This window comes from Protopterus annectens, chromosome 3.part0, assembly GCF_019279795.1.
Source record: "Protopterus annectens isolate FY-2018-M chromosome 3.part0, PAN1.0, whole genome shotgun sequence".
NCBI classification, from domain to species: Eukaryota; Metazoa; Chordata; order Ceratodontiformes; family Protopteridae; genus Protopterus; species Protopterus annectens.
This window is the reverse complement of record NC_056731.1, coordinates 1,404,382,070-1,404,409,717: the sequence shown is the minus strand read 5'-3', so window position 1 is coordinate 1,404,409,717 and position 27,648 is coordinate 1,404,382,070. Positions and strand designations below refer to the sequence as shown.

At 41.8% G+C, this 27,648-nt stretch overlaps 1 protein-coding gene across 1 annotated transcript in view; it reads right to left on the bottom strand.

The window, feature by feature from the left end:
* Positions 1-27,648, bottom strand: part of CHD7 (chromodomain helicase DNA binding protein 7) — a 2,781,650-nt gene that overhangs the window by 305,531 nt on the left and 2,448,471 nt on the right. Inside the window, exons 30-33 of the mRNA XM_044065875.1 lie at positions 15,398-15,512; positions 12,819-12,922; positions 497-626; positions 340-412 (exon numbers count right to left, since the gene is read on the bottom strand). Of these exons, the coding sequence (XP_043921810.1) occupies positions 340-412; positions 497-626; positions 12,819-12,922; positions 15,398-15,512 (422 nt within the window). The remainder of the gene's footprint in view (positions 1-339; positions 413-496; positions 627-12,818; positions 12,923-15,397; positions 15,513-27,648) is intronic.

Sequence of the window (27,648 nt, the reverse complement as noted above, 5' to 3'; positions counted from 1 at the left end):
TGCCCCTCACTGCTGTGGTGATATACATCTCAAACATATACCCTCTCACAATGCAGTGCTAGGTTACCAACATAGCATCTTTACCAACATAGATGCTGGCTTCCTATCCATGTGCAGGTCGGCACATCTCCATACCCTACCTCTTAAGGCTAGTTCCAATACATGCTTTGTGTTTTTAACTTAACTCTGGTCATATGGCTTACAGTCATGGCTTTATCGCTTTTTGCTAATGGAACTGGCTGGGCTGTAGTGCACATTTCAGAAGCCAGCTAGGACATTCAGCAGACAAAATATCAAACTAAAATCCAAAAGCAATCTATTCTGTTAATGTATACTCACATCCATTTCATCCTTAAAAGGTGTTCTTGCAGGCTTATACTCTGGATCTTCATCCTCTCTGTCAAAATCACCCCTAAGAAAGAAATTAAGAAATCAACTGTTAAAATGGCTAAAAATAAAATTAGCCTAGAAAACACTGGTCTAACTTGTGGCTTACCCGTCTCCACCATCTGTCAGGAGATCTGCTCCTCTCTGTTCAGCAGCAATGGCCTTGGCATCAGGCATGCCTACTCTCTCTAGAAAGCACAACAAAGGGTCTGCTCGGATGGAAGTGTATTTCTCATAGCCTGCAAAAACAATTTTAGAACTGGTTTGGACCAAAAACAAACATTAGTGGGCATATTATTATAAAAGAAGAAGAAAATTGGTAACTGTCTCTATGAAATAATGTCTGAATAAACACACAGGTAGAGTTATCTACTTAACCTGTAAACAACTTGTAGCATTTTTAAATTTAAGATGGCTACCTTTTCAATAAAAAAGGAAGTTTTGGAAAACAGATTGGCTACATATGACATATATAACAAAGCTGGAAAATTACTGAGTTTAAAGGGTCGTGCTTTAATCAGGTTAAGACTAATGTCTAGGGGTTAACTACTGTTTGCCTCTCTGCTGTCAGAAAATTATTTAAGAAGCAACGTCAAGTTTCAACAATCTGCCTGAAAACAGTGTGTTAGATCTGATAGACTCCAGCTGAGTCCACAGAGCAGCATGCAGTACACGGCCAGAATTGCACAATTCAATTAGGATTTATACTATACACACTGCTTCCAAATGCTGTAAAGCCTTGAGCCAAACTGTAATCATGAAAGGTTTTATAAGCCATCATTCTCCCCTTTAGTCAGGCCCTGCCGCTTAAAGTATCTCTGACTCTCTAGAGAATTGAGATTATAATCAGGAAACACTCACTGTATGTCTCACGCCTGCTCTGCATCTCAGCCCTTCAAAGTTAACAAGGCAACATCCCACTCAAGGGAACAGTTTTTAGTGCTGACATTTGTGAAATATTGCTTGGAACATAGCCCAGAAGGCACTTCTACAGATTAACAGCAAAGGTTAAACTCACCACCCACTTTGACACTGGCTGGCAGAGTTAGCTAGTGAAATAGTGCTGGAAGCAAAGTTTATGGAGATCTAAAACAGTACTCAGCCATCATTAACAGAAATGCATTTTTATTTTATTTGCCATCACTGAAAGCCTAGTTTTTCTCAATTGTCTTGTAACAATTTAAAGAAGCTGTTTCGGCACTGCTTCAACCTTTTATACCACATTACAAAGCTAGTCACTCAGCAGTCTGGTTTTATCATTTAAGAAAAACATGTCTCTCTTCTGCCTTTAAGGCTGATGCCGCATGGGAATAATCCCAGCCTGGCCCCCGGTGTACAAAATATACATTTGTCAAGTTTAATCAGCTAATCAGCAACTATTTTTTCAAAACAGAGCTGAATGAATAAAATTCCATCTACACTTCTGCCTACAGATTTTAATGGAATCAAAGCAAAGAGAATTTAATCCCATGGAAGACAACAGCCACAATGACGACAGAAGTTGACACAAGTCCCCAAAAGACTTATTTAAAACAAACTGGCTGGGACAAAAACATCAGATATACAAAAAAAGTTCAACAAAAGACTGTCAGACACTGACCACATGGTGGGGAAATCCAATATACCCAGCAAGTTAGAACGTCTTACCCTGTCTTCAAAACTGCCCCACATATTCACGTTATGCCTGACTTTCCCAATTTGTCAGCAGCTTAATGCACTGTGTCAGCTCCATTCTCTGAATAGTTATTTCTGGCACTTAACACAAGACAAATTAAACCCCAAAAGTTCTGTTTCGGGATTTTTCCATTACCACTCTTTCTACTTTCAAACAAATCAATTCTGCAAGTTATACTTGAATTAAACTTGCAATTTATTTGTAATTTCATCCTTTTATTACAGAAAATCTAAGCTTCATACATTGAAGCTGCTGCTAAACAATGAACACGAGAAACATTCAACACATTGACTACCAAGCTGTAGTGCCAAGGAAAATAAGATTACCCTCCTTTAATCACTTCTGCATGTTTTAAATCCAGAGCCAAGCCAATAATCATAACTGAAGTAAACATCTGCCATGGATTGCATAGTGAAAGAATTGGTGGCCAGAAACTATTGCTTATGTTCAGCCAACATCCCTCAGATAACCACAAGGTGTCAATTAAATACCATTCAGTGATTACTCAGAGTCACAGTTACTACTGAAGTCTCCTAAAGCTTTTGGGGAACAACTGCTCCAAGAAGAGAGTACCACTTGTCTACCACTTTTTAAAAGGAAACATGATGACTCTGGACCAGTCGCTATCTTTAGAATGTGTCTTTTTGTTTTTGCATCTCTCACTTCCCTGGAATAAAATAATTTACTTATTCTCTTTGACCCAAGAAACTTTGTTCTAGAACATGTCTTTTGTGCCAAGATACTGTAAAAAGTTAAACAATGGGGGAAGTAAAGACTTTTAATTACTACAAAAAGTTAATCTTGGATTTAATTTAGATAATCTGAAGTTAACCATTTTTGTTCTTAGTTTTCTATGTCCTCTAAACATACAAATATGAAGACAGTGTGTACCCACTATGTACTACTTTGCATCACTTGAGCTCAAAGTAGGATTCAAATCACATTTTACATCCAGGTGATGAACTCAGGTTTGAGCTGCTGCCAAGGCTGCATTTTACTACAGCCAGCAGAGCCAATAATTGACTTTCTTTTTTCTAGGACTTTCAATTTTTGGTCCTTTTAGGTTAAATAAAACAGCGGTTTGATCTGCATGCCAATTAATTTCTTCAGCACCGAAGCACACCTAGCAAAGAAATTACACAATTAGATTTACTTATACACATACGACTTCTCTGAGGCAAGACATTTCTGGCATTAAATATACTGTGCTACCCCCAGACACAAGTAACATGTCACTGCGCCTTTCTGCACTGGAAGACAGAAGCCACCATCTTAAAACTTAAAAAAATAAATAAATAAATTACTGCTTACACAAACATTAAAACAGTATGTACACCATCAGTCAAACTTAATGGCAGTGTGATGGTTATGCTGTAATATGTTGAGTTACTTGCATATTTGTATATGAAGACGATTATTAAATTTTTAGAAGTAGGAGTTGGGGAAGATAACACAAAGTGCTATTATGGGGTGACAAATGCGTTCAGTGACTCTGTTGTAAAATACAGCTTTAATCTTGTGTTGATCAAATGAAAAAAGAAATTCTGTACAGAACTAAAAGCTCAAATCAATAAAGTAAGAAGTCCACTGCAAAAATTAAAGCCTTGACAACTCAAACCCGTACCTTTAAGGCATTCCTTATTTTTAGAAAAGACTTTTACAATGGACCCACCTAATATGTTCCCCCCCTTAATTTCTAAGGCTCTCTTCCCAGTACCACCTACAAAATAGCTTTTCTTCTGGTATCTCAGAACGTCCTTGTGCATGAAGCAAATCTCATTCAAGACAAATGAAATGGGATACAATGGTCAGAATGAACTAGCAAGAAAATCATACGTGAAGGTGTAGTGGCAGATAACACAACCAAGTAAAAGCTCATCTTAAAACAACGTATTTGTAAAATCGTAGTACTTTTGCTTCTAATACTTATCTCAAGAACAAGCAAAAGCAAGCTGAAAAGTGTTGACTGCACTACCATCTGCAGAACAAACCTATCAAGAAACCCCCAATACAAAATTTCACTTCAGAATGGCTTCCACATAGGTATTTTCTGTGAAAACATGGACTTCAGAGAAGCAGCTGCTTGTTAAAAAAGGCAACACAGAACTAGAGGCACCCACAGGGGTTACATTATAGCATAAGAAACACTGAAGTCTGCAATACAGGCCTTTTCACACACTGATAAATGGGAGAGAGACTTGAGAAATACCAGCATCCTTTACTTTATCTAATACTTTTGTGACAGGCATTTTTAAAACAGAATTTATTTTTGTACTGCAGGCCTGTGTGCACGCACTCACACGTGCACATCTGCTCACTCTTTCTTTTCACAGGAAATGACCTTCTACAATGAGAGGCAAGCAGACTGGTTTGCAGAAGGGGCAAAATATGTTTCCATCAGAGGATACCTTCCATTCTGGACTAGTTTAAAATTTGCAGTCTGGAGTACCTGAAGTTTTTCAATTGTTTCTTTCATAAAAAGTGATTGTGTGTTGTTCACTTGGTGAGGCAGGAAGTAACTGTACAATCAAAGCACAGCAGGTTTAATATGGCACTCCACTGAAAGCAAGGAATACAATCAAAAATAACTGGTCAGGAGTGTGAAAACAATGAGACTTCTTCAGACTGCACTGCCTAAAACTATACTTCAATATGCTGTTCCACAGAAAAACAAAGGTGGAGACATAGCTAGATAATTTTTTTCATGACTTTGCAAGAATCACGTCTTGTACTTTGAAAGAAGAGGTTCACCTGAAACACTAGAAAAATTAGACACATTTATTAAAATCAGTAAGAAAGTTTGGGCAAAGATACAGCTCTGACTTGTCCATACATCCACATCTTCTTTTTTTCCCATTTCTGGATGGGAATGGGGTGTCACTTAAACAGTGACAATCATCTAAAACCAATGGTTTCATAGCTTGGTGGCTAGCGCCACTGCTGCTCCTTACCACACATACATATGCACGCACTCATACCAAAGGCCAGATTTAGGGTATCCATCTCAACTACTGCATGCCTTTGGAATGTGGGAGGAAAGAGAAACATCTGGAGAAAACTCAAGGGAACAAAGGTCATGCAGACTTCACACAGAAGGCATCCCGGGCAAGAACTGAACCACAGAATCTCTTGTGAGGCAACAATGCTACCCACTGCAGTGACAAAGTAAGACCTTCCCTTTAATCTTTGGATTAATAATGATGTACTCAGACAAATGCAGCAGCTAACATGTGACACAAGGGCATAACCACAGCAGTGCTGAAAGAATTACAAGCCAAGTAGAAAATAAGATAGGATTTTACTGGAATCAAAGCAACAAGAGTTAAATGCCAGGGAAGGCAACAGCCACAAGGATGACACAGGTTGACACTAAGGTCCAAAGAGGATAATTCGAAACAAACTGGTTGGAACAAAAAGAACAGTTGTGTAAAAATCTTATCATAACCATAGATGTCCTTCTCTTCCATGTTGCAGTATTCATACTGTAGGGATTGCCAGCCCTCAGGTGACCTGACATCGGCTCCTATACAAAAGCTTAAGCCTGGCTGCTGAAGGTGCAAAGAACGTCACACGTAGGGCCATAAACCTTGGGAGTATAAATGTGACGTCGGCACGCACAGACCTCAGAACATGAAGCCCAGAGAAGAGAATATAAGGTCATGAGAAGCAGAAGCAAAAGCAAATGTCCTTGCAGGGCTGCAATGAGTGGCCTGCAGTGAGGGTATACCCTAGAGAAGATGGAGGATATCAGGGGGATGGAGAGTGAGAAGGAATACTGCAAAAAAGGGAAAGAAGGACATTTATGGTTATGGTAAGATTTTACAAAACTATTCTATGTCCTTCTATTCCCATGTTGCAGTATTCATACTGTGGGAGAGTACCACAGCTAGAAGGAATGTTGGGAGGTGGCAGAGGTGGGGGATTCTAGGAATCCTTGCAGGATTGCCCTGGAAAATCCTGCCCTGGCCCTAGAGACCTGGTCCAGCTTGTAGTGCCTGGTTAAAGTATGGACTGTGGACCAGGTGGGCTGCCTCCATGAGGGAAGCTGTGTCTAGTCCTTTCATGAAGGCCTTAGACGTAAACCATGCCTCTGGTGGAATGTGCTCACACTACTTGAGGCAATAGTTTGTGATGATGACTGCAAAAAAGGATGGATTTTCTGATCCAGGAGGAGATAGTCTCCAACTGCCTTACCCAAGGCCCTGGGATGGAAGGAAATGAACAGTTGGTCAGATTTTCTGAAAGACTTGGTTTTGTCCAAGTAGAATCTCAGTTGCTTATGTACATCTATGGAATGGAGAATCCTCTCTGCAGAGTTAGTAGGAGCCAGGAATAAGGTGGTTAGGTGAATAGACTGGTTTAAGGAAAGCTCATTACCTACTTTGGGCATAAAGGAGGGATTAGTGCATAGGGAAACAGTGTCATTGTGAAAGGTGGTGTAAGAAGGGCAAGCCATCAGGGCCTGTAATTCAGGCATTCTTCTAGCAGAGGCAATGGCCACTAAAAGGATGTCTTTTCATGTGCACATTTGAAGAGATGCTGTTCTGACTGGTTCAAAAGTGGGGAAGGGTAAGCTTTTCTAGCACGAAGTTGAGATCCCAGGGAGGAGGAATGGGCTTTCTTGGTGGTCTGATGTGTAAGATCCCTCTCAGGAAAAGTTTTACATCCACTTTAGAGAGAAGAGGCAGCTGTAAAGGCAAGCATGCAGAAATGGCTGGAGATGGACTTTGACAGAAAAGTAAGCAAGTCCCTCCTTAATGAGTCCACAGGTATAGTTCAGGACCTGGGGAGGATCTGCTAGAAATGGGTCCTTGTTTCTCAGGGAACACCATTTCGAGAATCTCTGCCATTTAGACAAGTAGTTTTTTTCTAGTTGTTGGTTTCCTGGCCTCCCTCAGGACAAACAGCACGTCTTCTGAGTAGTGTTGTCTAAAAAGATCAAACGTTGATCACCCACAGAGTTAGTTGCAGTAAAGACAGTTGGGGGTGCAGGAGGATCCCTGTTGCTGAGTTAGTACGTCCACCTGGTAGGATAACTTGTGATTGCCCTTGGCTAGTGAAAACAGAAGGGGGAACCAGTGTTGCCATGTCCAACAGGGAGTCACCAGCATGATTTTTGGTTGTTCCTTCTTGTTTTTCAGAAGGACTCTTTGAATTAGCGCGAAGTGCGGGAAGGCATATAGGTACACTCCCTGCCATGAAAAACTGAAGGCATCCCACTCTCCAAGCTATTGGTGAGGGAGTGCTGCTGCAAAATTTGTTCAGTTGTCTGTTCTGGTGGGAGGCAAACAGATCCAGTTGTTGTGTGCCCCACTGGTTGACTGCGTATAAAGGTATCCTTGTGCAACATCCATTCATGTTGCAGAGATGTGGTTCTGCTGAGCAAGTCTGCTTGCTAGTTTTCTTGAGAAGCGATGTATGAAGCTTTCAGGAAGAGGATGTGTTTTGCTCCTATTTCCCATATAGCAGGGTTATCTGACAAAACCAGTATGCCTTTGTCCCTCCTTGTTTCTTTAGGTACCACATGACAGTCGTGTTGTCTGTCACAATGTCGAGTATTCCTGGTTGCAGCATGGGAAGGAAAACTTTTAGAGCTAGGAGGACAGCTGTCTTCTCCCTGACACTGATGTGCTGTTTTTGCTGGGCAGGGGATCAGCACTGTTGTACCCTGTAGCCCTGCAGGGTTGCTCTCCATCCTAGGTGTGATGCCTCTGTGTGCACAGACTGGGAAGGTTGTTGGAAACCTGCTGAATCCACCACTTCAGCTCTAATTTTAGACAGGGCAGAAGGGGGATGAGTTTGTCTAGAGGTTGTTGACTATGGGACCAAACAGTCTAAGTACCACTGGAATTTCGTCATGTGCATCCTTGCTAGTAAGAGCATGGGAATGGTGGCAACCATGAGACCTTTAGTTTGTAGAAACTGTCTTGCAGTTAGATGCAATTCTGTCAATAGACTTAGAAAATAGGAGGAGAGGGATTGTACCTTGTCTGGTGGTAAGAAGGATCTCATTAGATCTGTTCTGATTCTGCACCCTAGGAAAACCTTGTCCTGTTGTGAGAGGAGAGGGGATTTTTGGAGACTGAGTGTGAAACCCAGATTTGGAAGGGACATGGTGAATTGGAGATTTGCCCGAAGGGTGGACTGCGACTCTGCCAAAATGAGAATGTCGTCCAAGTAAGGGTAGATTTGTATTCCCTTGGTTCTGCAGTGGGTGATGGCTGGGGCCAAGCACTTGGTAAAATCTCTGGGTGCCGCAGACAAGCCAAAAGGCAATGCAGTAAATTGAAAAGAAGAAGAGGGCCCAAAGAAGTGCAGGAACTACTGCGGGAGGGTTTGACTGGGATGTGCAGGTATGCATCCTTCAGGTCTAGGGTAACCATGAAAGCTTGAGGTGGAATGAGGGATAAGAGTTTGAAGGGAGAGCATCTTGAAGGAGGGAACCTGTAGGAACAGGTTTAGGTAAGAGAGGTCCAAGATAGAACTCCAGCAGCCATCCTTTTTTGGGACTAAGAAGAGGTGGGAGTAGAAGCCTTGTCCCTCCTGATTTGAGGGAACTGGTTCTATGGTTCCTTGACAGACTAGTTCCTGCAGGATGGGAGCAATATGGGCAGTTAATTTTTGGGAGGGAAAGGAATATTTACTGGTGTAGGTTTTTCTTTTCAGGAAAGAAAGTATCCTTTTTGGATGAGGGGAAAGAACCCACTGATCTGTAGTGATGGTTTTCCAAAAAGGGAGGCACTGGGTAAGGCAGGCAGGCAGACAGGGGAACTTGGGCAAGGCAGTCATGCAGAGGAGGGTCCTCCTCTATCTGGAAAGGGCTGTTTGTTGAGGGGTTGTGGTTCGGAAGATGAGACAGCAACCGACACAGGACCCAAGACCTTTGATAATCAGGCCGATTGCGGGCTTTTGCAAGTAGATAACCTAAATGTGATAACTACAACAGTGAAACACGAAGAACATCATCCAACAATTTAGATTTCACAGGTTCAGAAAGAGGCTGCTCACCAAGCCAATCATGCCTTCTAATAACGGAACTAGTGACTGCTGCTCTGCAGGAAGCCTCCAGGGTGTCAAAACCACAATATAGTGAATGCTTATTAACTAGAGTGGCAGAATTTAGTAAATCTTGTAAGTCTTTGTTCTCCAACATGAAAGGAACATCCCCAAGTTTTGCCTTAATAGCCTCCAAAGTATGCTGCTGATACTTAAGCATGTGAAAAAGACAGTTCACAGATCTAATGGCAAGAGTTGCGGAGATACAGACTTTTTTTTACCCCACCTGTCCAAGGCCCTGGACTCCTTATCAGACGGTACAGGGTTTTTAGCAATAGTAACCTTAACACCCTTGGGGCCTTGAGAAATAATCTCAGGATCAGCAGTAGGATTTTTGAAAATAAAGTGATGAGACTCAGGAACCCTATAATACCCATCAGCTTTTCTGGGGGCAGGAGGAACAGAATTAGGAGTTAAAGAATTTTCCATAAAAACATCATCCACAACTTCCAAAACTGGAGGTATAGCCAGAGGCTTATACTGTGGCAAATCCAGAAATTCCCTGATTATTTTCTTAGACTGAGGAAAATCCTGACTTTCCCATTTAAAGTGCTCCCTAAGAGTATTCAAAGTATAACCAAAGGAAAAATCTTCTGGATGGAAGGCAGAAGGAACAGTCTCTTCAGCATCAGAATCCTCAAAGCCAGAAAAAAGTTGAGAAGTTCCTTCTTCACCAGCAGAAATACTGGAAATCTCAGAATCTGAGACAGACAAAACATGAGGAGACTATTCAATTCCCTAGCCCTCTTGGAGGGGGGGGGGGGTTGAGAGCCCCTAATAAGGGAAAAGATCACTAGCCATCTTTACCAACTGGGACGGAGGCAAAGGAGGGGAGGCCGATGCCTGCTTGTGAGTAGATTTGCAGCTGGAAGGTTTGCTAGTAATCTGGAGAGACTCAGGAGGCCTAGCAACTGCAGAAGTCTGAATTAAGGTAGTCGATCTGGCTCTGGTCTCATGTCGAAGAAAAGAGGCATCAGATGCATAGCGGCCCTGGAACCATCTGAGGTGGCGACAGGCGGAGGGTCTGAAGATGAAATAGCAGCCTGCGGAATGGAGGACTCTGTAAAGGTCTCGGCAGAGGCCTGCGGCTGAAAATCTGCAGACTGCAGGGGCTGTGAAAGCACCTTACTACCGTTGGGCCGACTACCAATTTTCACCGGTAAGTCGTCAGCAGACTTAAACCTAGGCTTGTCGCTGTCCTTGTCCTTGCGTTTCCTAGGTACATCCGAAGTCAGACCAGAAGATGCCTTACCGACTAACTTAGGCCAGACTCTGAAATGCTTATACAAAACCTTAGCTCTACGGCGTATGGTAAGTGGGTTGAAGGAAGCACAGAGATCGCAATTAGGTATGTGCTCCAGACTCAAACAAGTTATACAATAGGAATGAAAATCACGGTGCGGAATCGGTTTTCCACAGGCAAGACAGTTATTAACTTTATCTGACATTCGTTACAGAAACAAAAGAGGGTCCCCCAACGGGGTACTTACCTGAGGGTGTGTCCAACTTGGTAGTCAGAATGCAAAAAGAAAGTAAACGGCCGACCGGCACTAGTGCGAATTGCATCTGCTTCGGGCTCCACTGCAAGAAAGACTGAGGAAATGGCGATGGCTGCCTTCCCTTTATACCTGATGTTCTGACAGTTTTACAGACTACGGTAGAAGACTTCATACACCGAGGACTCTGGTATTCGGGCCGAATGAGGGCTACCAGGAGCTAGATAACCCCCATAGGTTAGGACTGCAACAGTGAAACACGAACATCATCAGGTTATACTATAAGAATGCCATAAAGTTTTGGGTCTCAGAAATATGCTCTTGTTAAAGCTGGAACAAAGCCTGCAGGAGGATGTGTCACAGGCATCTCCAATAAAAGCTGGCACAAATCCTGCAGGAAGATGTGCCACAGGCATCTCCAATCCAAGAGAAACACTACCAGTGATAGACTTTAGACACACTAAGATTTCTCAGGCACACTTGTAAGCTTTTCTGGGGATATCACAGAACTTAGAAATTACCAACTAGTAAATGAAAAATCCAAAGTATGCCAAAACATCTTAAAAATAGTTACAAACTTTCAACCCATTACATCTTGTAGCAAAAAAAAAATGTATGATGGTATGGGCTTCTCCACCTTAACTACAAGTCAAAAATAATGAAGTGGGAATGGGATACATTCAGTCACAACTGAGGGGATGTCAGTCTAGAAGAGAGGGTATCCACCTGCAGCAGTAATTCCCACCTATAATGCCAAAGAAAAATTCTCCCCTGTCTGCTGTCAGTCAAAACTGATGAATTACATGTAGCACATTAGGAGAAATTTTGCCTTTAGACATTAAATTGATGACAGTTTCCGGTGACACTGTTTTCAGCTCTGTTTGGGTGATGTATGTGGACATGTGGTTCCACAGGTTAGTGACACTAGTAACCATATGATAACAGACACCATTAGGGTGATGAAATCCATTTTAGAAAACAAACTGCATCTAAAGACAGGTCAGCATAAATGAACAAATTCAGTCAGGAGAAGCAGGATATCATATAGTCAACACCAAATAATCAGAATGCTTATCAAGAAGCTTCACCCTTTGTTCTGCTACAAGCACCAAAATCAAGGGAACATTACTTAGGATAAAAAGAAAAAGGAACTACAGAAAATGGGAAGGGATTTTTGATACTTACACACCTTATTTTTAATTGTATATTTATTCTCCCTCCCTCTGTACTAATGGCTCTGTTGAGTTTGAGGAGCAGAAACCACATGCAGAAAAAAGGAAAAAATGTTTTCTACTTAAAGTATGTTTTTAGCATGTGATGGTTTTCAGTTTTTAAGGAACATCAAGCTTCTTTTATCACGTGTTTCACTGTATATTTACCTTGGATAACATTTCTGACACTTAACTTTTCTCAATTATTGCACAGATCTGCCTTCCTCTCAAATTACAGTGAATAGCTTTGGCAACAGTTATATATTAACACAATGAAAACATTCTAGGCTGTTAGAAGTGATAGAATACATTTACAATGCGGCTACACGAGTTTAGGAAGGCTCACTTCACTAAAGGGATGACAAGTGGTGGCAAGGAAAGAATCTTACACCATAAACTACCTATTAAAACACGCGACTTGTAAAATCACGTTAAACTCCTGAAGGGGTGGAGTGATGACACTAGCATATACTTGTTCCACGCACTGAGAAGACAGCAAAAACAAAACAGAGCACACAGCTGAATTTGAAACTTTCTGAATAAAATACAACCTGGGACAGTATTTTTTTTTTTTGGGGGGGGGGCTTTACTCAAGAATTACTATGAATGCATCATCTGCAGTTTAACATCTGAAGGTAATATGCGAGGCTGTAAGAACAGTTATCTTTGACTTAACTGAGTAAGAGAGGGACTGGACACAATGAAACTTCAAGCTGCGACAGGAGACACTATGACAAAAAAATTTGCAGAACATGCTAAGTCATAAGTATACAATGCAAGATAAACATGCTAACTTCATAACAATAAAAGGTGACATTTCCTTCCCTTGGTCAACAGCGAGTGAATTACCTGCTGTTCAGCACTCGTAACAAGTGCATGCCAGAACTGCATTTGATGCCCCCTGAATCCTATTTGCACTACTAGTGATTCAATTACACAGTTTTAAAACTCTTGCACATGCCAACATTAATAGAAAAGGATTACTAAACATACCATGTTTGAAGATACCAAGAAGAAGAGATTTATCTGCTTCCCTATTCCACCAGTCTGTAGGAACTTCTGCATGAAATGGTTCAGGGATCCATAAATCTACGTCACTGTAGGAAGATATAAAAAGTTAGTACTCAAAGAACAGTAGCTAATGTGAACAAGTTCATACACACCAGCAGCCTCCACAACTGACTACAGAATAACAAAGGACAGCCAATTTCCAGCCATCCCAAAAAAACTTCCATTAATTTGTTGAATTTAATCAGCTTTATTCTTCTTGAGGCACTAAATGGATGCAAGGAAGGGTACTTTTCTTAAAGGGCACAAGTATGTCACAGAACACACAATCACACAAAATTACAGGCAATTTAGAGAAAGTACAGTTGCTTAAGTAACGTTACCATAACAGTAGATGCCCAATGATCACCGCTGGAGAAGCATAAGCTACACGGTTTATATCCAATGCAGAATATAACCCATACTGCTTACACTACTGCAGCAGTGATCATAATGAACATCTCCCGGTACACCTGATGGCATGCCTTTGGGATGTAGTAAGAAACTGCAATACCTGTCAAAAACCTGCAAGAAACAAGAACATGCAATCTCCACAGAGACGGCACATTAGTAAGGAAATGAAGCAAAGAACAGACAGCTGTGAGTTGACAATACTACTCAGTGTACAACCATGCAGCCCAGTTTAAAAAAAAGACCATCAAGACTGTGTGCGCTGTACTTCAGAGTCACAGCTCAGCTTTATATAACAAAGTAAACAGTGATCATATCTTCCCTAATGATGTGCAGTAACAAACAAATAGTGGCTACAAAACACTTATCTAGTTGTTACAAATCTACATGGGAGGGGGGTCAAAATTCAAACAGATTTTTAAAAGACTGGAAAAAACTGCTCATTCAAAATAGATACTGGTGTCTTTCTGTCTTACCTGAAGGGGTACTGCTATGTTAACTGCATACAGTTTCCAGAAAAATTCATTAACAAATATAAAAAAAATCTATTTTCTCTCTATTTACATTACTAGTTTACTGTTTTTTCCACTAAATTGAAAGCTGTCTTCTCATACAATCGAAAAATTCCTCTCCTTTTCATGCCACTTATATTCTTACGTTTCCAAAAGAGGGAGAAAATACTTCATGTTAGCAGTAACATTTCCAGTTCAAAAGCAGATAAGCATAGCACCCAGTGCTACATTAGAACACACTTCCCTCAAGATCCTATTGTTCCCTGTCACAAGTAAAATAGTCTTCTCTGTTGGACACTCGCTAGTACTAGCACTAAGGAGCTTGCAACTACAGTTCCTTGTTAATTTGGAGACCTGTCATCTCACAACTTATGCATGATACAGATTAACCAGATGATGAGAACAACAAAGTTAAAAGCCTGAAATCTTGAAAAAAAAATTCATGAAAAACAGACAAATATTTTTGATACTTGTGTATTCTCTCAACCAGATTTCCGTACTGACATTATTCTGTTGGTGTGAGCGGAAACAGGTTGCTTAACCTAAAAAGGGGTCTGTCAAGAGTTAAGCATTAGTCTGTCTCAGTGTGTAAGAGCCCAGAAGAGGAGTACGGGTGAAATTTTGTACTTGTGGATGACACACCTCATTACTCCTGTAACTCCATGTTGCCGAAATGCTTTACAGTACCTGCATTTCTCACTACAATGTCAGGAAAGGGAAAGCGAGTCTCAAAAAACACCCTGCAACCTTCTACTGTGTACATTTGTCAAGCCCAAGGATTGCTGCCTTTCCTACTTCACGTATCAAGATTTTTCACTTAAGGTACTATTAGAAACTGTTGCCAATTGAGAAGCAGGCAATGCCCGCATCTAACACAAAACGGAAGATATAAAGTCAGTTTCTGAAATCACCTCCTGTTACTAACACTTTGGAAAATATCTTGCTGCCTGACGGTGCGATTCTTCTTGTCATTTCTGGCATGTAGCATGGTTTTTCAGTGTGACCTACTCATATGTTTACAGTTAGTTTTGGTTAACATTTTATTTTTAACAATCTTTTCTGTGTCTGCGTTTGCCTTCTCTGAAGGAAGCCTTTCATTCAGTGCAAGGAATCCGTTCATCAGAACGGTAGCAGACATGATAACGTAAGTGTGCATGTGTAATGCATGCAAAAACTGGAAGAGGATTTTCGGAAATGTTTCTATTCCTGAAGGTAATGCAAACTTAATCCACAGCAGTAAACACTGTAAATACCACATTGCAGTTGTTCATGGCCTCCTTTCTATAGAAGTATGCGAAATTCGGAACCGCGAAAATCTGGTTGCGATAATATGCAAGTACCATATTTTTTAATTACATGAAATGGTAGTTAACTGCTAATCTCAATGCAAAATTAAAACTCAAGAAAATATAATCTATGTAAATACAAAATTCTGAAGTGTCAACAATTCCTCCCTAAGAAATGTCCTCCCCTCCCCAGTAAAGTCTTTCAGTGACTTCTTTCACATAATTTGATTCCAATAAATAGGTGGCATAAAAGCTAAGAACTCAATGAACTCAATGTCCTCTGAGCATTTTTTTTTTTTTTTTTTTTTTTACTAACCTTGCATCAGCGCCCTCTAGTATCTTGTCCGCCAGGTCCCCAATAACTTCTTGCCTCAGATAGTACAGCATACGGACACGCAGCAGGACCCTGGAGAGGAAGAGAGAGAAAAGTTCTTAAATTCAGGACTGTCTGCCAGCAGTGGCTTTTGGCAGCTGCTGCTGTTCATCCATCATCCTGCCAAGACTGATTAGCCATGCTGTATGCTAAGCTTGAAGCGTGACAGATGGTAGCATATAATCACCTCTGTGTGGTGCTTTCTGCTGGCTTCCAACAGCCCTGCCTGGCAACTGCTTCCAGTGAACAGAGAGGGAGCAAAAATACCCTAGCCCATGCACATTTCATTTAGTTCCACCCAACACAGTTTGTGAAGTTCAGACACGTCCCACTGCCAGTGCCTTAGAAGTAGTGAAGCAAGTTTGTAAACAACTGAGCAGATGGCCTTCCGTAACTTGTTCTGCTTCATTATCTCAAAATTTCCTCAGCTGCTGCTAATGCCAGTTCTGCAATCATATCATAAGGTTAGACAAAAATATGTATACCCCCAGTTTTAATACCTGACTGCATACATTACCAATGCATAAAAAGTGTAGTAGTACTACACAAAATATCATTGATAGGAAACAGGAGGTTGTAAACCAGAAAAACAGAAGATGCCAAACTACAAGTATCCCAGCAAAAAGAAAACAAACCAGAAAGCAGTCATAAATGAGGATAAAGACAAACAAAAGAATAAAGCCAGAATAATAATAAAACTAAAACAAATCACAAATCAGAGAGATGAGATAAATCCCACTTTCTTTTTAGGGAAGTCAATATTAACTTACTTCATTAAATCCATTGACAGACCCAGTATAAAAACAAATTTTCCTAAATTTTAGTCATCTGTTAAATGGGTAAGCTATTACTTTCTCTCATTTACACTTCTGTCCTGCCAAAGCATGCCTGCAATAATCAGGACTTGATTAAGCATTCAGTCCCAGTGATAACTGTAAGCAGTTTTAGACTGTATGTATAAGTCTTACGCCACCAGAAAAAAGTTTAACTTTATATTTTACTGGCAGGAAGGTCCACAAGCACTGCCTCTCATGCCTGAATGTATGGTCTTCTCTTTAATTCTCTTTACCTTTTGATGATTCTTCTGTCTCCAATCCTAATCTAAACAGGTCTCATCCTGCCTAAAATCAGGGTACCATCGCTCTGACAAAGAGGACACAACCTAATACATCCTACCCGTGGTGTCATATAATGGCACTCTAGATAGATGCCTCTATGCTTAAGGGGGCTATCAGGTCATGCACTGGTAACACTAAATGCCCAAAACATCCTAAATAGTAACCATAACCCCCTTTCTAGCATTCCAGAATGCATTTGTCTGAATACTATACAACTGCAGGTCAGAACCAACCATCTCTAGCTAACTGGCCAAATGTTCTAAAATGCACTTGTATGCCAGTGAAGATTTCAGATTCTAATTCAAGGCAAGACTGTGGACCCCCCATCACCACCACCACACACATACAACCACTGGAAATCAAACTCAGCCCTGCAGCACCACAGAAACTCCAAAAGCAATGCCTTTAAACCTGCTTCCAATTATGTAAATGGTAAATACTAATGTGATTGTGGCTCACTTACTCGGCTTATTAGAAAATGCCGTGTTTTCCCCAAAGGCTTGTTGCTTCCCTAGAAATTCCAGCTCATATTTTCCTTTAAGTGTACATCTCAAACATCTTTCAATACTCAAACTCTTTCAGCTTCTATAATGTCATCCAACATTTCCCCTTAAAATATCTCCTTCTCCCATTTCTTCATATGGCTCCTGACCTACATTTCACTACCACCACAGAATGATAAATGAACAAAATGTGCAACAAGATCAGATTTCAGACTGGTATGGGAAAACATAGGAATCAAGTGCAGGAATGTATACATCATCTGCAGGAAAAAAAACAGCATTCTAAATTTAAAAAAAAGAGGAGTAGTGGTATTTGTCATGGATATCACCACCCTATGACAGATACCTTGGGACACCACATGTGAACTCCTAGAAGTCCAAATCACCCAAACAAGACTACCTACACCAGTTTATAGCCAACTGCAGAACATGCCCTATTTCCCCTTTTAAGCACAATAGCTATATTAATGCATTAAATGAAATTTCCATTAAGCCCAAGACCTTTCTACTGGGGAACTTCCAGCTATCTAGCAGTAAACCGACTGACCTACAATGGCAATGGGTGACATGCGCAGCACTTCCTTGACATTATAAATGCTTACTCCCTTTCACAAACACTTAACTGTCCTACTAGGGCATATCACAACTATGGACACTTTTACTGCTCTACATGTATCATAACATCTTTTTAAATCAGACTATAATTTACTGACCTTTTCCTTTAAAACTAGTCATACTTCCCTCTGAAAACAGCTGTGTTTGAGGACTTCTCAAAGAGCAAATTTTATTCAGGTATTTGACAACTTAAATTCTGCTGTAATCCACCTCTGAACAATACTAGTGCTAAAGCTGCTACCTATGCCTCTGACTTCTACTCCCACTTAAATAGTGGTGTTCAAAAGGTAGCCCCTTATCAGCAACAAATATGAGAAATTTAAACAAGTCCCTGCTATGGAATGCCTATATGAATAAATTATATAAGAAAACTGCTTAATACTTACAAGTCTCGCTTACCTTAAGAGCGCACACAAGCAAACTAATAAAGGGCTTAAGGAAGCCATTAGGAAGCTCAAAGCTGATTATGAACTAAAAACAGTAATTAAAACCAAAACACCTGCAAATAGTTATTAACCTCCTGACATAGTTAAAGGTATAAAACCCTACAGTGTTCAGAGCTTGTCCACAATATTACCACATTCAATAACCCAAAGGAAATCGCCAAAATCCTAGCTAACAAATTTAGGGCAAACTTTACTCCACCCACAGTTATAGCTATCCCACAGGTTCTACAATCCAAGCCACCCCCTTTAATTACTATGGCACAAGTTTCCTCAGCCTTTTCTAAAACTGAGAATACTTCATACATGGACCCTGACAACATATCAAGTTGTTTCCCAATCAGTGCTAAATATGGCCTTTCTGAACTCTATTACTCAAACTACTTAATCTAAGCCATGTCACTGGTTACATGTCTGAAGCATGGAAAAAGAATAGTTGTGTAAAATCTTACCATAACCATAAATGTCCTTTCTCTTCCATGTTGCAGTATTCATACTGTGGGAGTTACAGCCCTCAGGCGATCTGACATTGGCTCCTATACAAAAGCTTAAGCCTGGCTGCTGTAGCTGCATGAGATGTCACACGCAGGGCCATAAACCAGGGACTATAAATGTGAAGTCTGCACGCACAGACCTCAGACCCTGAGGCCCAGATAAGTGTGTATAAGCACAAAGAGAAGCTGAAGAGAAAATGTCTCTGCAGGACTGAACAGAAGAGCCTGTAGGAAGAGGATACACAGGTGTAGACCAAGCATCTATAAAAAGAGAAGGGGGTATGGTATGGAGGAAGGGAAGGAATACTGCAACATGGAAGAGAAGGACATCTATGGTTATGGTAAGATTTCACACAACTATTCTATGTCCTTGTATTCCTATGTTACAGTATTCATACTGTGGGAGTGTACCACAGCTTAGGAGGAGTGATTTGGGGGGGGGGGGGCAGAAGTAGAGGATTCTAAGAATCCTTGCAGGATTGCCCGGGCAAATCCTGCTTTGGCCCTGGAGACATGGTCTAGCTTGTTGTGTTCAGTGAAAGTGTGAACTGTAGAGACCAGGTAGCAGCTTCCATGATGGAGGCTGTGTCTAGCCCTTTGAGAAAGGCTTTAGAGGTGGCCAATTCCTCTAGTGGAATGAGCTCTAATCCCTAGGGGCAATGGTTTGACATGGTGAGAGTAGCAGAAGAGAATGGATTTCCTAATCCAGGAGGAAATGGTTTGTTTGGAGACTGCCTTACCTAGAGCCCTGGGGTGGAAGGCGATGAAGAGTTGATCAGGCTTTCTGAAAATTTTGTTTTGTCTAAGTAGAATCTTAGTTGTCTGTGCACATCCAGAGAATGAAGGATCCTCTCTGCGTTATTAGATGGAAAGGGAAACAATGTCAGTAGATGAATTGACTGGTTAAGAGATGGTTCATTCACCACTTTGGGCATGAAGGAAGGGTTAGTGCACACCATTACCCTGTCCTTCTGGAAGGTGGTGTAAAGGGGACAAGCCATGAGGGCCTGCAGTTTGGACACTTTTCTTGTGGAGGCTATGGCCATTAAGAGAATGGTTTTCCATGTGCACATTTGCAAGGAAGCTGTGCTTGCTGGCCCAAAGGGAGGTAGGGTTAGTTTTTCCAGTATGAAGTTGAGGTTGCAGGGAGGAGGAACGGGTTTCCTTGGTGGTCTGATATGCAAGAACCCTCTCGGTAAAAGTTTAACGTGCAGTCCGGAGAGCAGAGGTGGCTGTAAAGGCAAGCAGGATGAAATGGCATAAAGGTGGACTTTCAGAGAAGACTATGCTAGTCCTGCCTTAATGAGCCCATATACATAACTAAGGACCACAGAGGAATCTGCTTGAAAAGGGTCCCTGTCCTTAAGCGCACACCATTTTGAGAATCTATGCCATTTGGACAAACAGTTTTTTTTCTGGTAGATGGTTTCCTGACCTCCCCTCAGGACTGAGAGCACATCTTCTGAGTACAGCTGTCTGAAAGGGATCAGAAGTTGATCACCCATGGGTCAGATGCAGTAAAGGCAGTTGAGGGTGAATGAGAGATCCCTTTTGTTGGGGGAGTAGGTCCACCTTGTGGGGTAACTTGTGGTGATTGCCCTTGGCTAGGAAGTGAAGGGGAAACCAGTGTTACCTTGGCCAATAGGGGGTCTCCAGCAAGATTTTTGGTTGGTCCTTGTTGATCTTCAGTAGGACCTGGTGCATTACAGGGAAGGGGGGGGGTGTACAGGAACATTCCCTTCCATCGAAAGCTGAAGGCATTCACTCTCCATGCTAGTTGAATGTGATCCCTGGAGCAAAATCTGTTTGTCTGTTCTGGGGGGAGGTAACTAGATCCACTACAAGTTTGCCCCACTGGTGGACAATGTCTAAGAAGGTTTCCCAGTGCAGCATCCATTCGTGCTGAGGGGAGGATGTTCTGTTGAGCAAGTCTGCTTGTTTGTTTTCCTGAGAGGGGATGTAAGAGGCCTGCAGTAAGAGGTTGTGTCTGGTTGCTATTTCCCAGATTTGTAGAGTTATCTGGCATAACTGGTACACCTTTGTCCCTCCTTGCTTGTTGAGGTACCACATGACAGTTGTATTGTCTGTCACAATGTGTAGCAGGCCTGGTTGCAAAAAGTACAGTTTTGTACCTACCATAAATGTAGATGTTCGAGTGCTCATACAGCTGCAGTCATAACAGATGGGTTATCCTGCCGTCAGGCGGGTCCTCGGTCGGCCGAATTCCAAAGTCTAGGTCCGGCGTCGGTTGTCGTCACTTCTTCCCTGATGGCAGGATAACCCATCTGTTATGACTGCAGCTGTATGCACGATGAACATCTGGAAGGAAGGCTTTGAGAGCCAGTAATACTGCTGTAATTTCCCTGACATTGAAGCGTTGCTTTTGAAGTGCAGGGTCCCAATGCTGCTGTACCCTGAAGCCCTTGAACTCTGCTCCCCACCCTAAATCTGATGCATCTGTGCGCATGGTTTGAGTGATGGGGGTAGTTGGAGTGGGATGCCCTGGTTCTGTGAAACTTGCAGAATCCACCACTTTAGTTCTGTTTTCAGGCAGGGCAGGAGGGGAATAAGTTTGACTAATGAATGTTGGCTTTGAGACCATACATTTTTTTAAATACCACTGGAATTTTCTCATGTGAATCCTGGCTAATGGGAGCATGGGAATGGTTGCTGCCATTAAGACCTAGGACTTGCACAAACTGTCTTGGAGAGATGGGATTTCGTAAGTAGGCCTTGAAAATGGCTGGAGAGAGATTGCACTTTGTCCAGTGGCAGAAAGGATCTCATCAAGTCTCTTCTTATCCTGCAGCCTAGGAAAATTTTGTCTTGCTGAGCAAGAAGTGAGAACTTCTGGTTGATAGTGAAGCCCAAGTTGGAGAGGATAGTCATTATGAATGTGAGATGGCTTTTCAGGGTGGATTCTGATTCTGCCAGAATAAGAATGTTGTTCCAGTAAGGGTAGATTTGGAGTCCCTTGGTTCTGCAATATGCACTGGCTGGGGCCAGGCACTTTGTAAATACTCTGGGAGTAGTAGACAAGCCAAAGGGCAAGGCTGTAAACTGAAAGTATGAAGAATGTCCAGTGAAGTGCAGAAACCTCCTGTGGGAAGGTCTGAAAGGAATGTGCAGGTAGGCATCCTTTAGATCCAAAGTGACCATGAAGGCCTTGGGTGGAATGAGGGGTAGCAAAGTTAGTAGGTAGAGCATCCTGAAGGACGGGACCTTTAGGAACAGGTTTAGATAGGATAAGTCCAGGATTGGCCTCCAAGGGCCATACATTTTGGGGACTAGGAAGAGGCGGCAATAGAAGCCTTTTCCTTCCTGCCCTGAGGGAACTGGCTCTACAGTTCCTAGAGTAAGGAGTTCTTTCGGTATGGGAGGGAATAAATGCAGCTGGTTTCTTGGAGGGAAGGGGATTCTTTCTGGCCTTGGCTTTTCCTTCCAAGATAGAAAATATCCTTTTTGGATGATGGAAAGCACCCAAGTATCTGAGGTAATTAATTTCTAAAAGGGGTGGCATTGGGTAAGGCGGGCGGACAGAGGGAGCTGCTTCAGGCAGTCAAGCTGAAGTGGAACCTCCTCGGTCAGGAAAAGGCTGTTTGGCAGGTCCCTGGGAATTAGGAGGTCTGGAGTAAGGCAATCTCCTGGACCCTTTACAAGGTCTAGAGGAGACAGGATGAGATGTAGATGGAGTTATTCTTACAAAAGAAGTTTTAGCAGGGTAGTTCCTGTAGTATCTGGGGAAGAGGACCACCAGCAAGTGCTTGATGTCTTGAAGCTCTCTACTTTTCTCTTGTAGATTTTTTTAAATGCTCTGCTGAATTCTTACCAAATAAGAGATTGTGGTCTAGAGGAGCATCCATTATCTTAGATTTAAGTCCTCTGGAAGAGGTTGGAGATGTAGCCAGGAATATCTACGCAAGACAGATGCAGATGCAGCAAACCTGGCTGATGCTTCTGCTGCATCATAACTGCACTTAATCGAGTGTCTGGCTACTTGAGCAGCTAAAGACAGCTTAGACGCAATGTCATTTTTAGGGGAGGAGGTATATACTTTTTTACCATTCTGTCCATGGTCTTGCTGTCCTTGTCTATGGGCAAAAGTGAAGCAGAAGGTAATTGCCTACATTGTCTGTCAGGAGACACAGCAATGATTGCATGGTCAGCTATGGGAGGTTTCACTAGAAACTTCCGTTCATTTGGAAGTTTATAAAAACTATCTGGCCTACTAGGGGCAAGGGGTTTAGAATCTAGATTCTTGGAGGCTGCATTAAAGGCGTCCAGAAAGGCTGGTAGAACTGGGGGAATAGCTGAGGGGAGGTAGATTCTAACTGTATAAGCTCAAAATAGCTTTTCTAGGCATTTGTCATCCCACTTGAAGTATTCTCTCATTTTTGTGAAAGTCTCCCCAAAGGAAATATCCTCTGGAGGAGAATCACCCTCAATAGAGTCTTCATCTGGGGAGTAATAGTCCACAGGAGAAGCAATTTGAGATGCACAAGAAACAGATTCCTCAGAAGAAGAATCATATTGGTCAGGTTCTTCTTTTCCCTGCTGAGTAGTGATTAAAGGGAGGGAAGAAGCAGAGGCTGGCCTAGGGCTCAGCACTGGAATGTCTGTAGGTGCAGCGCCTGTAGGCCTAAGGGCCATAAAGGCCTGCAGTAAGGAAATGAACATCTGCCAATCTGCAGTAGCTTGAGGCATAGTGCTCAAGTGTTTTTTGTTTGTTCTTAGTTGGCCTAGTAACTGAGGTCCGGGCTGGAGCAGGAGGAGTCTCGGTCGGCCGACCAAGTACTGGTTCCCCCTCAACGTCAGAGGCCGGCGTCTAGGTCGGCTCCGCTGACGTGCTCTCCATAGCTGCAGTAACGGCCTCTTCCAGAGGATCTATCAAAGCAGACAGAAGAATCGTCTGTCCCTCAGCACCTAAATCGGTAGTCGGCGGGACATCCAATGGTGGAGCGGCAATGGGAGTAGGCTTGGAAACCTTGGCCTTCTTCCTCAGTTGTTCGGTTTGGGTGGCTGACTCAGGATCCATCCTGCGAGCAAGGCGTTTCAATCTTTGATTCTCAAGATACAAATTTAAAGCTGCCAGACAGCTGTGGAGGGTTTCTGGTATGAATGACTGACAAATGGAGCAGACCTTATGGTCATGCTCCTCACCTAAGCAAAACACGTACTTGTCGTGTGAATCCTTATGCGATATCTGACGCCCGCAATTACATTTGCTCTTTTTTTCAAACATTGGATAATAGCTGAAACAAAACCTAAAGCAACCAAGCTCAAGTAGTAAGAAAAACAAAACCCCCAATGGGCTACTTATCTTTTTTGAAGTCTTCGGACTAAGGAGCGGAATGGTCGAAGCGTACGTCATCTGCGGCTGAAGCTCTGGGGTCTGTGTGCGCAGACGTCACATTTATAGTCACTGGGTTATGGCCATACATGTGACGTCACATGCACCTACAGCAGCCAAGCTTAAGCTTTTGCACAGGAGCCAACGTCAAATCGCCCGAGGACTGGAAATCCCGTAGTATGAATACTTTGTTATATTGTTTGTTATAAAAAACTATTTGTTACTGCTCTGAGTTGTTTGCTGCAAAGTATATTCTTTTATCAGTGTACATTCTACAAGCTTCTGTGTGCAACAAGACTGTAACTGCAACTATAACTAGACTGTGATTTCAGCAGAATCCAGCCAGCAAGACTGAGTGTCTTAAGAAGACTTCAAATCCATCACAGTAAGTAGAACCATATAATTTTTCACTGCTCCATAAGAAACGGTCAGGAATCAATGCACTTTGCTCCTCTCCTCACCAGGAACAAAAAAGCACAAATTTCAAGTTGGCACCTAGGAAGCAGCAATTAGACTTTCCAGTTATTAGGAATCTCCACGCAATAATATCCCTATGCTCCTCCTCTCACCAGGAGCAAAACAGAAGCATTAATCCCAAGATGACTACTGACGGGCAGAATGTGGTCTGTCCAATAATTGGTGGTACTGGAGTAGATGTTGCAGACTTTAAAGGTAGATGGAAAAAAAAATGGGTTAATATCCTAACAGCTGCAGTGTGCACCAAGCAGTTGGATATGAAACGGAATAACTTTACTTATCTAAGTAAGTGGAAAATCACTAATTTTAAAAGAGTAAGACATAGTGGAAGGGGATGGGCACTTTGTATTCTGGTTCTACGGAATAAAGTGGGAAGGTCAATACATTTGACAGCTGAAGGGAAGTGATTTCACAAAATAATAACTTTGTGCTTACTCACAATAGCCAATGAAAAAGGAAAGGGAATGTGATATGTGGTCAAATTAACATAAAGGGCAGGCAATTAGACAGATGAGTTTAAAAACAGCAGCAGTCTGGAAGGTTGTTTAAAAAATGTGTGTAACAACAGATACAGCTGTGGTCTCCTTCCTAGTTTAAATATGCAATTAAAAGCAGAATACAGGTAAAAAATGGTACAAAGAAAATACATCAAAATATACAAACATAAAGTTATGACTGCAGCTAGACACTGAGTAAACATGCTTGGAGCAGAAGATAACCCAAAGGATAATAAATAAATTGATAACGTAAAGCTGATAAAAAATCTAAGACACTTCCAGTAGCCTTTGGCTATGGGAATGTGATGGTATGTGTATTTCAGATCTAAGAAAGTTCACCCTAGGGATCACTCCGGTGGCTATACTTGACAGAGGCAATGGGAACTAACGTCAGGTGGGATGATGCCAAGGCACTATTATGGGGTAGGCTTGTAAAGGCTCTAGGGCCATGAGCCTAGTACACACCTATAAACCTATAATGTTACTGTAAAGATTTCCTGGGGGATAAGAGGTAATACACTTTGAAAAGGTCAACATCTTGAATGTGGAACTTTCACATACATACTGCTAAAAGAAACGCTGTGGAATAGAAGTTTTGACCCTTTGATTTAATAGCACAAGTTCTAGAACTCCTAGAGTGAAGGAAGTGCTGAAGAACCTGAGGGAAAAATGTTTGGTTCTGATGGTAGGGAGGAACTACCCCAAAAGGAGGTATATGTATCCAGCTCCAAATCTGTGCCCTTCCTGAAACACCTTTTAACACTTAGGAGACTGCAATCTGTTGCCAAAAGGGAATGTAAAGAACCAGTTGCTGGGAAAGATTTTGAGAGACTGTGGCAAGAGGGGTAGTTGTGGGTGGGAAAAGTGTTGGTATAAGTCAGTTCTGAAGTTGTAGAGTCCCTTTTTAGAAGAGGATCCTTGTTTTCTTGTTGTTCCCTTCCTGCCATCTCTATTTCCCCTGTTTAGTCCGAGAAGGCAGTGACTGCTTGTTTCGTTTCTAAGACATGAAAGAGGGTCTGGCAGCATTATAAGCAGCAGCCTGAAAAATCTTGCAAACTCCCTGAATTAATTTCCCTCCCTCATCAAACTATTTGAGGACTTTATTAGTAAATGGGCCAAACAAAACTGCCTTATACAAAGCTAAATTCAAATTTCTGACTTTACTTCATCAGGAATCTTTTGATCAAACACCCAGACATACCTCCTCAAAACAAGAGCAGAATCAGTGGCCCTAAACACAATACCTGGACAATCGAACACAATCCTTAAGGCATGTTTAGATGCTTGAGAAACTTTAGAAACAATAAAAATGAGATGAGCACTACCTTCAGGGCCAAGTGTGGTAGCTAACGTCTCAAATTATCCTGGTTATAGTCTGAGAAAAGTAAAATTCCTCCAGAGGAGGATGTGAGGACCAAGTTTCCACCGATTCAGAGATTTGAACTCAAAAATAAGCAGGAGCAGCCCTGTTACTGTACATGTCAGCATCCCCGGCCTGGTCTTCCTCAGAAATGTCTCTACTCACCTGATTTACAAGTACATTATTCCGATCACCATAACTGTCAGGCTGTAGCAATTTCTTGGTTAAGGTAAGAAAAAATTCACCTGTACTAACAGACACTGTCTTCTGATGAGCAATGTTTTACATATTTCTTTACAGTCATCCTTGATGACAAAAAGGTACTTCTGCCCCATCAAGAGGACTATTCCCCAGATACACCAAGTAGTAACTCCCGACAGGTCTTCTAGCCCCAGTAAAGATAGTTCTCCCCATGTCTGTTTTGGACACAAACAGCTGACAAAGACGTGGCTGACCTAGGATCATGGTAGCTGAAAGGACTACACCTGAGGAAGCCGGAGAGACAGGTGAGAAGTCCGAAGACTGCTTTCCACTGCAGAGTAAAGGACCTTAACAAATGTGATGTTTTTTGGGAAGAAGGTGGGAGTGGGGAGGGCCCGAGTAACTCCAAATGGGAGTCAATGTGTCTCCTTTTGCACGTCTTCTTTGTGGAACATTGGGAAATCTGACTCCTTGGAGGACACTGACTACAGCAGTGCATTTTTTTTTGTAACACAGCTGGGCAGGCTTTTTAAGGCTCTCTGCTCTGATCCCTCAACAGATGAACAGGTTAAAACACAATCTGATGGATATCACAGACTAGAGCAGATATTGCTGGAGTCTAAGCTAATGCTTGCCGCATTATTATACTAACCTTTTAATGCTTTCACAAAATGATACAAAATATTTAAAACAATGTTATTACTTATTTACACTTCTACTCTTTATTAAAAATATTTTAATGAAAATACTCCTGTCTCCTAGCTTTGACCACGTGAAAAGAATTCCCAGTAAATAAGAGCTTTATGATGGAAAAAAAAAAACAGTCTAACTACATAAATTAAAGCCCATGGTGAAAATCTGAAAACTTCCTGCTTAAAGACAGGACTACTCAATCTATTCTTACAGCTTGGGGGGGGGGGGGGCAATAACTAAACTGATCTATGCACTGAAGTGTGTAAATGGTGCAAATCTTATGAATGTGCTCATTTTTAAATACAAGTTGAGGTGGGAAACAGCAATCAGGGTCCAGCACAAAATTAAAACGCTGGGCTACTATCATTTGTAATTTTCTGAAAACAACCAGCTGATTAAATAATAAGCATACCAAACAAGAAAGAACAGCTGTCACAGGTAAA